Source organism: Bos javanicus, chromosome 19 (assembly GCF_032452875.1).
Source record: "Bos javanicus breed banteng chromosome 19, ARS-OSU_banteng_1.0, whole genome shotgun sequence".
Lineage (NCBI taxonomy): Eukaryota > Metazoa > Chordata > Mammalia > Artiodactyla > Bovidae > Bos > Bos javanicus.
In genome coordinates, this window is record NC_083886.1 from 40,508,426 (window position 1) to 40,521,817 (window position 13,392).

A 13,392-nucleotide genomic window follows, 5' to 3' on the forward strand; every position below is an offset into this window, starting at 1 on the left:
GCTGAGTTCACCTGCCAGCCTCCAAGTCTCCTCATCTGGTTTGTTCTGAGGACAGAGGCTCTTGCTGGCTGAAGAGTCGTAGGTAGGCTGTGAGCCAGAGGAACGGTGCCCTCAGTCTAATGGGGGAGATGAAGCCCCAGCCCGCAGGGTGTTGTTCCGAGAACGACAAATTCATTTACTCAGTAAATATCGACGAGCACTTCCCCTGTGCCAGCATGGCTCTAGGCTCTCGAGTGTGGAGGCAAGAGGGCAGATGAGTTCCCTGACTCAGGAGCTTTTCCGAGCTTTCCCAATATGGAGAAAGCTGCCCATAGCCAGTAACCTGAGGCTGCGATGGGCATTCAGAGAAGATGAACAGGGCGATGTAATTGCCTTTAAGTGGGGAGGAAGGAGGAGCTGCCATTAGGGGAGAAGCGCTTAGAGGTGGTTTTGCTAAGGAGGTGATGTTGGTAACACTTGAGCTTAGACCGTAAGGGTGAGAAGGAGGCAACCACATGAGGAAGAAAGACCAGGGGCTCTGGGCAGAAGGAATAGCATGTGCACAGATCTGGAGAAAGGAAAGGTTTGGCTTGTTCAGTAGAAAAGGCCCCTGTGTCTCGGCATCATGAGAAAAAAAGAGGGATGGGTTAGGAGAAATAGGCACCTGATCACAAAAGACCTTAGATTTGCTTCCAGCAGTGATGGGAAGCCATGAGAGGGTGCCAAGCAGGGGGAGCCAGGACCTCATCTACATTTTGAAATGATGGCTGCAGCTGCTGCTTGCAGAGTGGGTTGCAGGAGGGAGAGTGGAAACTGGGAAGGTTCATGCAGTGGTCCAGGCAAGAGGTGTTGATGTGGTGGCAGGAAAGATGGAGAGAGGTGATATTCTAGAAGCAGAACAGTTGTGATTTCCTGATGGGTTGGAGTCAAGGTTGAGGAACAAGGAGGAGTCAAGAGCAATTCCCAGGTTTTTGGACAACTAGGTGGATTTACTGAGCTGAAAAAGATGGATGGAAGGGGAAAGGTAAAAATCAAGTGCCCCATAGTGAGCAAGCAGCATCTGCAGTGCCCGTGGGACATGCAGATGGAGACACTGAGCAGACAGTGGCAGGTACCGGAGCGTGGCTCTGGGGAGATGCTGGGCCACGGGTACGACTGAGCATCAGCATCAGCAGACAGACAAGATTTTAAAAAACGGGCGTGGATGGTGTCATGGGGGAGGTGTGCAGGGGGTGGGGGCCGAGGACAAAGTTCTGGAGCGCCCCCTCCTTTAGGGCAAGGACTCTCAGCTCAGCATTGTTGGCATTTTGGGCCAGATGAGTTTTTGCTGTGGGGTTGGCCTGGCATCAGCATGCTTAGCAGCATCCTCAGTCTGCCTCTGCCCACTAGGTGCCATAGCACTTCCCCAGGCGTGACAACTGAAAATGTCTCCAGACAAACATCTCCTGGTTGAGAACTGCTGATGTAGGGGATGTTGGTTGATGAGGGGCGGGGTGGAGGAGTAGAAAAGGAGTCAGTGAAATTAGGAGGAAAACTAGAAACCACAGGATCCTGGATGCCAAGAGAGAGTTTGGGGAGGGAAGGAATGACTGCTGGCTGGGTCCTATACCACCAAGAGGCCAAGCAAAGGGCTGAGAAGGGCCTGGACGCTGCCACAAGCTTTGGCAGTACTGAGCCCAGGTGGCCTGGGGGGCAGCTTCCCAGGAAGAGGAGAGGGAGTGGAGTCTTGAGTGAGAGGCAGAGAAGCAGGGAGAGCAAGCGTGGTTGACAGCTTCTGACAAGCTTTGCCGGCTAAGGGAAGCAGAATGTGGCCCCTGAATGGCTTTAGGAGGATTGTGCGGAAGGTGGGTCCTGCTTGGTGGGGTGGGGGGTCTGATTGCCCTCTGGAGCCCCCTGCCGGTTCTCCGGGGGCATTGCCGATGCCGCCGGAGCGCCGATGCTAGCACTTGAAGAGAAGATTGGGGACCCTTTGAGGGCACTGAGAACGATGGATAGGGGTGTCCCGGCCGCTGCGAGGCTGAGAGAGGTGGGGGACTGCGTGCGGGAGGCCGCCCCAGGCGCCGGCGGGAGTGGCGCAGAGCAGGGGGCTCCCGGCGGGCAGTGGGGTGGGGTGCCCACCGCTGTCCACCGCCTGCAGCTCCTAGGGCCCCCTCGGGCTCTGGGGCGGGGAGGGCAGGCCCAGCCTCTCACCCCGCCCCCCTCCCCTCTCTCCCCCTCCCCGTGTCTCCCTGCAGAAAGCGGGCGGCGGCCTGCGCCAGTGGAAGCGGGTGTACGCCGCGCTGCGGGCGCGCTCGCTCTCGCTGAGCAAGGAGCGGCGGGAGCCCGGGCCGGCGGCGGCGGGGGCGGCGGCGGCCGTCGCAGGTGAGGACGAGGCGGCGCCCGTCTGCATCGGCTCCTGCCTGGTGGACATCTCCTACAGCGAGACCAAGAGGAGGCACGTGTTCCGGCTGACCACCGCTGACTTCTGTGAATATCTCTTTCAGGCTGAGGACCGGGATGACATGCTGGGCTGGATCAGAGCGATCCGAGAGAACAGCAGGGCCGAGGGCGAGGTGAGGGCCCGGCCCGGCCCCAGGCGGGCCAGGGAGGGCAGGGCAGGCCCCGGGCCCCTCTCACCGGCCGGGCTCCTCCCTTCCCCGCTCGGAGCCTTAGTCCCCTCTTGCATAAAATGGGCCAACAGGAGTATACCTGGCGACTCTGCCCGCCCAGGGTTTGGTGTGAAGAGAGGATGCATGGGCCAGTGGCTCACAGAGGGCCTGGCGTCCTTAGTATTCCATGACTGGCAGTAACAATAATAGCTGTCAGAGTGACAGTAATTATTATTATTATCATTGTTGTTATGACTGCCTTGGGCAGGCTCTGGCACAGAGAGGTCAGGTCCAGGCCAAACCTCAGCCTCTTGGTGGAGCTTCGGGAGGCAGGGGGATCTCCTGTGAAATGTATTACAGAAAGAGGTCCCCCTGGGCCAGAGCTGTAGGGGACCCCCTGCCAGGGCTGGCCTTTCTGCAGAGGCAAAAACACATTGACCTTGGGAGGAGGCCAAGGGGATTGGCCTTTGGCAGCAGGCAGCAGGGGCTGAGCCAAGGGCTTTGGCAGGGAATCCAGGAGAAGTTTTAAATGGCGCCCCCTCCACGGTGGCGCTGCACGCCAGGGGCCTGGCTGGAGTATCTGCCTCGACTCACTCCAGCTCCCAGGTGGCTGCACAAGTGTGCCTCTGTACACCTGCAGTTCTGTGGGGGTCCTGGGCTGGGAGCTGGGGGCTGGCCTCTGCCAAGAGGATGGTGGGCTTGGGCCCTGGTCCAGCGTTCACCTGCTCTGACCACAGGAGGGGGTCCTAGTGCTCACCGAGGCCCACCATCTCACTGAGCCAGGCTCTGCTGCCCCAGGACAATGTCCTCGCTGCAGGGAGAAAAGCACCTGAAATTTAGGGCCCTTCTCTGCGGGGACTGGCTGGGGCTGTCCCCAACAGGGTATGAGCTGGGGGTCCCAAGTCCCTGCATTATTGCAACAGCTGCCCCTCCTGGGGCAGCTGGGCTGTGCCTTGCCAGAACTGTGATGAATGCCACATGCATAATTCTGCACCCCAACCCTGAGGTTGCCATATTATCTCTCCAAGGAGGAGACTGAGGCTCAGAGAGGTTAAGTGGATTACCCAAGGTCACACGGCTGGTGAGGGGGTGCTTGAGAGTCCGGCCCTGGTCTTTCTTGCTCTGGGGTCTGTCCCCTCCAGCTGGCAGATGGAGGAGAGGGGAGGCAAAGCTGAGGCAAGGGCCAGGGAGAAGTCCTGGTGGGTTGGCCATGGGCACTGATGGGGTCTGCTTTCTCTTTCCTTCCTCCAGGACCCCGGCTGTGCCAACCAAGCTCTGATCAGCAAGAAGCTTAATGATTATCGCAAAGTGAGGTGAGGCCCAGTCCTTGTCCTGGCCGTGGGGTGGGGGACACCCCAGGCAGAGGTCATTCTCCTGGCCCATCTCCAGACTTGAGGGCAGCCCTGAATCGCCCTCTCTTGGGGGCAGGGAGGGCAGAGGGGCATTGAGGCCTCCAGTCCCCAGAAGGGCATAGGGGGAATGGTCTTGGGGATGGAGGAGAGGTCCGAAGAGATGGGAGGCCAGGGCAGGTGGCATGCTGGGCCACCCCAGTGAAGACCTCTCCCCTCTTCCTACACAGCCATAGCTCTGGGCCCAAAGCTGATTCTTCCCCCAAAGGCTCTCGTGGCCTGGGGGGACTCAAGTCTGAGTTCCTCAAACAGAGTACGGCACGTGGCTTCAGAACTCAGGACCAGCCTGCAGGGAGCAAGGGTAGGAAGGTGGCTGCTAAGGGGGTGGTATGCATGTGGGTGTGTGCCGTGGTTATCCTCATGCATCTGCCCATGTGTGTATGCCTGTGAGGGGCTGGGGGCTCTGAGGGTCTCAGGGGTGGAAGGGCCTGGAGCCTGATTTCCCTCCAGGACATCCCAGCTGGGTGGTCCTCCAATCTCTGCTTGTGTCCTTCAGGAGCAGGAGGCAGCCTTTTCCATCTTCACACGCTTTTGACCATTAGAAAGTTCTTTCTTTGGTTGTACCAGAATCTGTGGCGCCCATTTTGTTGTCAGCCCCTGAGCCCATACAGAAGTCCCCTATTACTCTGAGGCCTCTCTTCCCCAGGGTGAACACCCTCATGACTTTGGCCTTCTCTGTTGGGATAGTATAATTTCCCATCAGCCCTCAGCATCCTGGTTGCCTTTCTGAAGGAGTCCCCTTACGTCCAGTGTGTGAACGTGATGTACAAGTGTCTGTGACCGAGTGTGGCTGCTGCCCCTCCCTGGGCCCCTAGCTCACCCGGGCTCTCTTCCTCCTCCAGCCCCAGATGACAGTGTCTCCACCTCCAAAACCCCCTGGGGCATCAGCATCATCAAGAAGAACAAGAAGGCGGCGCCCAGGGCATTTGGTGTCCGACTGGAGGAGTGCCAGCCAGCTACGGAGAACCAGGTGGGCTCCTGCCGTGCTCCAGGGCCAGAGGGGAGTGGGGCGACTGAGGCACAGAGGGTCAGAGCTGCCAGGGACCTTGGAACCAGCTCTCCACCTCATCTTATGGACACAGCTGGGGAAGCCGCTCAGGGAGGGAGCACAGAGCTGAGTCAGAGTCCCTGATTCCCAGCTGGTGCTCCTTCCCAGACCATGGCAAAGCTTTGGTGTGATTTCTGGCTCCCAGATTGGAGGCAGCGAGAGCCTTTAGTAACTACCCTCCATGGGGTTCTGCCCTTTCTCTGCCCCCATCTTGTCCTTCCCACCTCTGGCCCACTGGTGGAGAATACTGTTCTTTTTTAAATTGTATTTCATTGAAGTATAGTTGTTGTACAATATTATGTAAATTATAGGTGTACAATGTAGTGATTCACAATTTTTTAAGGTTATGCTCCATTTATCATTATTATGGAATATTGGCTATGCTCCCTGTGTTGTGCAATATATCCTTGTAGCTTATTTTATACCCACTAGTTTGTACCTCGAATCCCCTACCCCTGTCTTGCCGCTGCCCGCTTTGCTCTCCCTACTGATAACCACTGCTTTGTTCTCTACATATCTGAGCCTGCTTTTTTGTTGTTGTTATATTCACTATTTTATTTTTTAGATTCCACATATAAGGGATATACAGTACTTGCCTTTCTCTGACTTATTTCACAGAGCATCATGCTTTCCAAGTCCATCCATATTGCTGCAAATGGCAAAATTTTATTCTTTTTTATGACTATGTAGTGGAGAAGGCAATGGCACCCCACTCCAGGGCTCTTGCCTGGAGAATCCCATGGATGGAGGAGCCTGGTAGGCTACAGTCCATGGGGTCCCTATGAGTCGGATGCGACTGAGCAACTTCACTTTCACTTTTCACTTTCACGCAGTGGAGAAGGAAATGGCAGCCCACTCCAGTGTTCTTGCCTGGAGAATCCCAGGGACGGCAGAGCCAGGTGGGCTGCCGTCTATGGGGTCGCACAGAGTCGGACACGACTGAAGCGACTTAGCAGCAGCAGCAGCAGTATTACGTTGTGTACATGTACCGCATCTTCTTTATCCATTCATCTGTTGATGGACATTTAGGTTGCTTCCGTATCTTGGCAGCTTTAAATAATGCTGCTGTGAACATTGGGGTGCATGTATCTTTTCAAATTAGTGTGGTTTATTTTTTCTGGATATATATCCAGGAGTGGAATTGCTGGGTCATCAGTCAGTTCAGTTCAGTTCAGTCGCTCAGTCATCTCTGACTCTTTGTGACGCAATGGACTGCAGTACACCAGGTCTCCATGTCCATCACGAAATCCCAGAGTTTGCTCAAACTCATGTCCTTTGAGGCGATGATGCCATCCAGCCATCTCATCCTCTGTTATCCCCTTCTCCTTCGCCTTTAATCTTTCCCAGCATCAGGGTCTTTTCCAATGAGTTAGTTCTTTGCATCAGGTGGCCAAAGTATTGGAGTTTCAGCTTCAGCATCAGTCCTTCCAATGAATATTCAGGACTGATTTCCTTTAGGATGGACTGGTTGGATCCCCTTGCAGTCCAAGGGAATCTCAAGAGTCTCCTCCAACACCACAGTTCAAAAGCATCAATTCTTCAGCGCTGGGTCGTATAGTAACTCTATTTTCAGTGTTTTGAGAAATCTCCATGCTGTTTTCCACAACGGCTGCTTCAATTTACATTCCCACCAAGAGTGTACAAGGGTTCCCCTTTCTTCTCATCCTCGCCAGCTTTCGTCCTTTGTGGTCTTTTTGATGCAACCATTCTGACAGGTCTGAGGCGGTATCTCACTGTGGTTTTGATTTGCATTTCCCTGATGACTGGCGGTGTTGAGCATCTTTTCGTGTGCCTGTTGGCCGTTTGCATTTCCTCTTTAGAAAAATGTCTGTTCAGTTTTTCTGCCCATTTTTTAATTGGGTCATCTGTATTGTTTTTGGCCTTGACCTGTGGCCTGGAGGATCTTAGTTCCCCAACCAGGGATCAAACCTGGGTCCCCAGCAGGGGATGCATGGAGTCCTAACTGCTGGACCGCTAGGGACTTCTCAGGTTGTTTGTATTGTTGATGTTGAGTTGTATGAGCTGTTTATGTATTTTGGCTGTTAATCCCTCATTGATCAGTCATATCATTTGCAAGTATCCTTTCCCGGAGAATGCTGTTCTTACCTCCCTAACACCCCTGCCTTGCCTGTGTCTCCAGCGTGTCCCCTTGATCGTGGCCGCGTGCTGTCGAATTGTGGAGGCACGGGGGCTGGAGTCCACGGGCATTTACCGAGTCCCAGGCAACAATGCAGTGGTGTCCAGCCTGCAGGAACAGCTCAACCGTGGCCCCGGGGACATCAACCTGCAGGATGAGGTGAGTCTGACTCGGGGGTTGGTCCATGGAAGGGGGCCAATGTGGTGTGTTCATTGTACCCTGTGATGTGCCTGGCACTGGGCCAAGGCACCAAGATGGGCATGACGAGACTTGCCTTTGCAGACCAGCCGCAGGGATGGGCCTCAACCCGGCTGCAGCCCAACAGGTGGATGCGGTCAGGGCCTGGGAGCTCTGAAGCAGAGGCTGGCGGGTGACAGGTTTTTGGGCCTGGAGGATAAGAAGAATTCAGGAAAGCCAGGAAAGGGCCCTCCAGGCAGGGAAATGGTCTGGGGAAAGGCGTGGCCCTGGAGGCTTGCTGGCAGTCACCATGCCGTCTCTGTAAAGGGCCAGGAGGCAGGTGTTCCAGGCTTTGGTTATGTGGTCTGTTGTACACCCTCCTCCTCCTTGTTCTCTTCCTTCTTCAGCTCCACAATGTTTATTTGTTTATTTACTTATTTTTGGCTGTGTTGGGTCTTCATCGCCGCCCAGGCTCTTCTCGAGTCGCAGCGAGTGGGGGCTACTTTCTAGTCGTGGAGTGTGGGCTTCTTAGTGTGTGACTTCTCTCGTTGCGTCGCACGGTCTAGGACTCATGGGCCCAGGAATTGCAGCTCCTGGGCTCTAGAGCATAGGCTCAATAGTTGTGGCACATGGGTTTATTTGAACCACAGCACGTGGGATCGTCCCGGATCAGGGGTTGAACCCACGTCTTCTGCATTGGCAGGTGGATTCTTTACCACTGAGCCACCAGGGAAGCCCTTCTTCACAACATTTTAAAAATGCAAACCCCATTCTTACCTCGAGGGCCACACAAAAACAGGTCATTGGCTGGATTTGACATTTGGGTCATGGTTTGCAGACCCCTGGTTAAAAGAAAGGGAGTATATGGTGTTTGCTGGAGTGGCCAGCAATGTGGGTGGCTGATCAGATGAGACAAGACTAGCTTGTGAAGGGATCTGACAACCACACTTAAGAGTTTGAAGCATGTTATAATAACAATGGAATATAACCTTCAAAAATTGTGAATCACTGTGCTATACACCAAAGTCACTGCAGATGGTGACTGCAGCCAGGAAATTAAAAGACGCTTACTCCTTGGAAGGAAAGTTATGACCGACCTAGATAGCATATTCAAAAGCAGAGACATTACTTTGCCAACAAAGGTCCATCTAGTCAAGGCTATGGTTTTTCCTGTGGTCATGTATGGATGTGAGAGTTGGACTGTGAAGAAGGCTGAGCGCCGAAGACTTGATGCTTTTGAACTGTGGTGTTGGAGAAGACTCTTGAGAGTCCCTTGGACTGCAAGGAGATCCAACCAGTCCATTCTGAAGGAGATCAGCCCTGGGATTTCTTTGGAAGGAATGATGCTAAAGCTGAAACTCCAGTACTTTGGCCACCTCATGCGAAGAGTTGACTCATTGGAAAAGACTCTGATGCTGGGAGGGATTGGGGGCAGGAGGAGAAGGGGGCGACAGAGGATGAGATGGCTGGATGGCATCACTGACTCGACGGATGTGAATTTGAGTGAACTCCGGGATTTGGTGATGGACAGGGAGGCCTGGCGTGCTGCGATTCATGGGGTGGCAAAGAGTCGGACACGGCTGAGCGACTGGACTGAACTGATGCTATACACCTGGGGGCTTCCCAGGTGGCGCTAGTGGTAAAGAACCCACCTGCCAATGCAGGAGACGTAAGAGATGAAAGTTTGATCCCTGGGTCAGGAAGATCCCCTGGAGGAGGGCATGGCAACCCACTCCAGTATTCTTGCCTGGAGAATCCCATGGACAGAGAAACCTGGTAGGCTACAGTCCATGGGGTCACGAAGAGTTGGACATGACTGAAGCAACTTGGCACACACATGCTATACACCTGAAACTTATATAATACTGAACATCAATTAGATCTCAATTTTCATGATAAGATGTGTTTAAAGCAGGAAAAAAATTACATAGAAGGACTCTGGTTCAGTTAAGATAGAGAAAGCACACTCTGACCAGTTTTTCCTAGTGATTACATCTAAAAATCCTGGACAGAGTATATAAAGTAAATGTCAAATAACTCTGAAAGGTGGGTAACAGCAGCCTGGGGAGGAAGAGTGCAGCCTTCCAGAGGTCAAGGCCATCTAATGCAAACTCCCAAAATGTCTGTCTTGTCTAAAAATGTTTCTGTGCTTTCATTACAACTTGTCCTCTTCAGCTATAGAGAGAAACATTAATGTCTCTGTGTTCACAATCCTGTTTTGGTATTTCCTCCAGAATTCTACTCTATCATCTTCCCTTTCTCTTGTGCCGTGAGCTGAATTATGTCCTCCCAAAATTCATACATTGAAGCCCAAACTGCCAACATGACTGTATTGGGAGTAGGGCCTATTGGGAGGTAATTATGGGGAAATAAAGTCAGGCTGTGATATGATAGGGTGAGTGTCCTTGTGGAAGGAGACACCGAAGAGCCCCTCTCTTCACCGTCTCCACCTCATAAGGACACAGCAAGAAGGTGACTGCCTGCAAACCAGGAAGAGAGCCCTCACCAAAAACTGAACGGGCCGGCACCTGGATCTTAGAGTTCCCAGCTTCCAGAGTTGTGAGAAAAGAAATTTCTGTTGTTTAAGCCAAAAAAAAAAAAAAGAGTTTGCAGCAGTTTAAATGTCAATTATATCACAATAAAACTGGGGGAAATATCCAAATAAACATTTCCATTTAAAAAAAGAGTTTGCAGTAGGGCCAGTGTTTCCCAGAATCCTAAGGTTCCCCAGAGGTGCTGTGGGAGGCTGAGGGCAGGTCAGGACCTGCGTCCCTGCCTGAACTAGAGTAACCTGCTTTGCTCTGTCTCTTTTTATTCATCTTTGGCTGTGCTGGGTCTTCGTTGCTTTGGGTGAGCTTTCCCTAGTTGCCGCCAACAGGGGCTCCTCCTTGTGGTATGCAGGCTTCTCGTTGCAGGGGCTTCTCTCGTTGCGGAGCAGGGACCCTCGGGAATTCAGGCTTTAGTAGCATTGGCTTCAGTAGTGGCAGCACGTGGGCTCAGCAGCCATGGCACACAGGCTTCGTTGCCCCGTGTCATGTGGAATCCTCCTGGACCAGGGATCAAACCCACTCTCCCCCGAATGGCCAGGCGGACTCTGCACCACTGGACCACCAGGGAAGTCCTTCTGTCTGTTTTCTTTAATGTCGATTTTTTTCACATTGGGTTTTCTTGGATCATTTTACTGGACAAAAGATACTCTGCTGGAAAAGATGTTTCAGAAAACCATGAATTTGGGCAGGAAAGTCCTATGAGTCACATACTCTGAAGCTGTATGTGAAGACATAAGACAGTCTTTCTGCCCTTGGGAAGGAGCTCGGGAGACAAGATGAGTGCATGTGAAATAGTGGACAAGAGAAAAGGCTGGTTCTCATTAGGGACCAGATTGTGTATCCCAGAGAGGGATCTGAGTGTCAGAACAGAGAGTGGACCCACCTCTTGGGCTTGGCAGTGGGGAGGGTGAGGCCCAGGGCCGAGGACAGAGGGCTTTTGGTGGCTTCACTAAAGCCTTTGACCTTGAGCTAATGGACAGTGGGGAGCCTTGGATGGTTCTTCAGTTGGGGAGGCATAGATGAGAGTAGGGTTTGAGAAGCAGGGCTTTAGCGTATGCCTAATAGGTGTGTGGGCTTCTCTGGTGGCTCAGCTGGTGAAGAATCCGCCTGCAATGTGGGAGACCCTGGTTTGATCCCTGGGTTGGGAAGATTCCCCTGGAGAAGAGAAGGGCTACCCACTCCAGTATTCTGGCCTGGAGAATTCCATGGACTATATAGTCCATGGGGTCGCAAAGAGCTGGACACAACTAAGGACCTTTCACTTCACTTGAGTGGATGTAAACTAAGGAGGCCCAGAGCAGGATGTCTAGGGAAGAAATTACCCATCTTGTGGGAGAGGGGGTCAGGAGGACTCAGTGGTCCCAGGGGGATGAGGAGGGTGGGAGCAGCTCTAGGACTTGGCTGCACGAGAGGGAAGAAGGAGGGGTAGGAAAGGAGCCAGAAGTTTGAGCTGCGGACTGGTGGTATCTGTCCCTGGCAGACCTGAGGTGTAGGACAGGAAAGAGGATGTCATGGAGCAACCCGTTGGACTGGGCTTGTCGATGGAAATTCAATTCACTATCAGTTAAGAAGAAAAAAGTGTTGAGCTATGGACCCATTGTAATGAGTACTATATTGCTGAGTTGTGTGTCTTTGCTCCAGGATTTTGTTGCTTTCTGAACATGTGTTATTCTGAGCAGTTCCTATCCAGGAAGGACTTTGCATTGGGTGTTGGCGCCCCCTGGTGCACAGAAGGGACACTGACCTGGCTATTCTTCATTCTTGTGTTCAACAACCATTTGTTTAGCCCAGTTTCTCAACCTTGACACTTCGGCAGAATAACTCTTTTCTTGTGGGAGGTTGTCTTGTGCACTGGAGGAAGTTTAGCAGCACCCCAGGCTTCTGTCCGCTCGATGCCAGTGGCGTGCCCCAGGTGTGAAAACCAAACAGTTCCAACGTCCCTTCTTGAGAATTCGTGATTTAGACCAGCAGGAGTTGGCACCAGCAGGTCCAGTGGGCAGGCTCATGTGGGGGTGGGTTTTGCTCACTTCTGTCCCCCACAGTGCCTGCACCAGGGAAGGGATGTTCTTTCTGTGGAGGGACAAATGTCCAAGCCCGCTGGGCTGGCTGGAGCAGGGGCACTGGGGCTAGGGGCTCAAGGGGCTTGGACCTGGCTGGGGACTCTGTTCTGCTGTAGTGGGTATTCTTAGCCCAGTGACCCTTGGTCTGGGCAGAGCTGGGTATGGTATCAGTAGATCCCAGAGAAGGCCAGAACCAGGCTGGACTGGGCTCTAGGGCTGGACCAGCATGGAGACGTGGGCACCGGGGTGGGGCCTGACTATAGCCTTATGTCTTTGCCCCCTCCCCAGCGCTGGCAAGACCTCAACGTGATCAGCAGCCTGCTCAAGTCCTTCTTCCGAAAGCTACCTGAGCCTCTTTTCACTGATGGTGAGTTGGGGGCGGACGTGGAGGATGGAAGGGGGAGGGAGTACCTATCTATGCTGCATCCTGACTGCTTTTTAAATTGAGTGTGTGGTTTTACTTTGGGGGTTTAATACAAAAGAAACACATGCTTGTAAAAAACTTCATCAGTACCGATATAAATAAAGTGAACACAGTCATCTTCCCGTTTCCTGTCCACAGAGGTTATCCTAACATTTTCTGGGCATTCACCATGTGCCAGGCACTACTCCCTACAAATCCATGAGGAGGTACTATTATTTCCACCCCATAGATGAGGGAGCTGCTGCACAGAGAGGTTAAGTGACTTGCCCGAGGTCACAGAGGTTGTAAGTGTCAGAGCCAGAATTCAACCCCAGGCATCTGTCCCCAGAGCCAAGCTCTTGGCCGTTTGCTGAGCTCCTTGTTAACAGTGCACCGTGTTTGCTTCCAGACCCTGTTACACGGGGTTTCTCTTGTGACTCAGCTGATAAAGAATCCTCCTGCAGTGTGGGAGACCTGGGTTCGATCCCTGGGTTGGGAAGATCTCCTGGAAAAGGGAAAGGCTACCCACTCCAGTATTCTGGCCTGGGTCGCAAAGAGTTGGACACGACTGAGCGACTTTCACTTTCCTTTTTCCTCTCACACGTGTGACAAAGACACACGTGCCTACATAGGGCTTGCAGTTGGGTGATGCTGGTAGCTGTTTCATCTGGCTCTGAAAGGAATAAAGCTGCGATGATAGCACTTTCCAGTTTCTACAGTATAGATACTCCTGCCATGGCTGGCTTCAGGATCCCAATCTGCTGTCACCGACATGAGCTGGGACAAGACAGACACAGCCAGTTGTCAGGAGTCCTGTGAGCGAGTGGCTCCGCTGCTTGCGTGGTTCTCAGCAGAAGGAGGCTCGTTAATTTTGAGATTCATTCGTGTCAGTACAAAGAGCTCGACCTTGTTTTCCTTTTAAATCAACCACATAGTGTTTCCCAGCCTGAATAGACAGTAAATTGTCTAATCACTCCCCTTGTTGTTGTTTAGTTGGTGAGTCGTGTCTGACTGTTTGGTACCCCATGGACTGTAGCCCACC

The 13,392-nt window shown here is 52.9% G+C and overlaps 1 protein-coding gene across 1 annotated transcript in view; it reads left to right on the top strand.

Annotated features, from left to right (window-relative positions):
- ARHGAP23 (Rho GTPase activating protein 23) overlaps positions 1 to 13,392 on the top strand; it is a 73,012-nt gene that overhangs the window by 41,096 nt on the left and 18,524 nt on the right. The window contains 6 exon segments of the mRNA XM_061391562.1: positions 2,214 to 2,531; positions 3,819 to 3,880; positions 4,147 to 4,277; positions 4,819 to 4,946; positions 7,165 to 7,320; positions 12,236 to 12,314. Of these exon segments, the coding sequence (XP_061247546.1) occupies positions 2,214 to 2,531; positions 3,819 to 3,880; positions 4,147 to 4,277; positions 4,819 to 4,946; positions 7,165 to 7,320; positions 12,236 to 12,314 (874 nt within the window).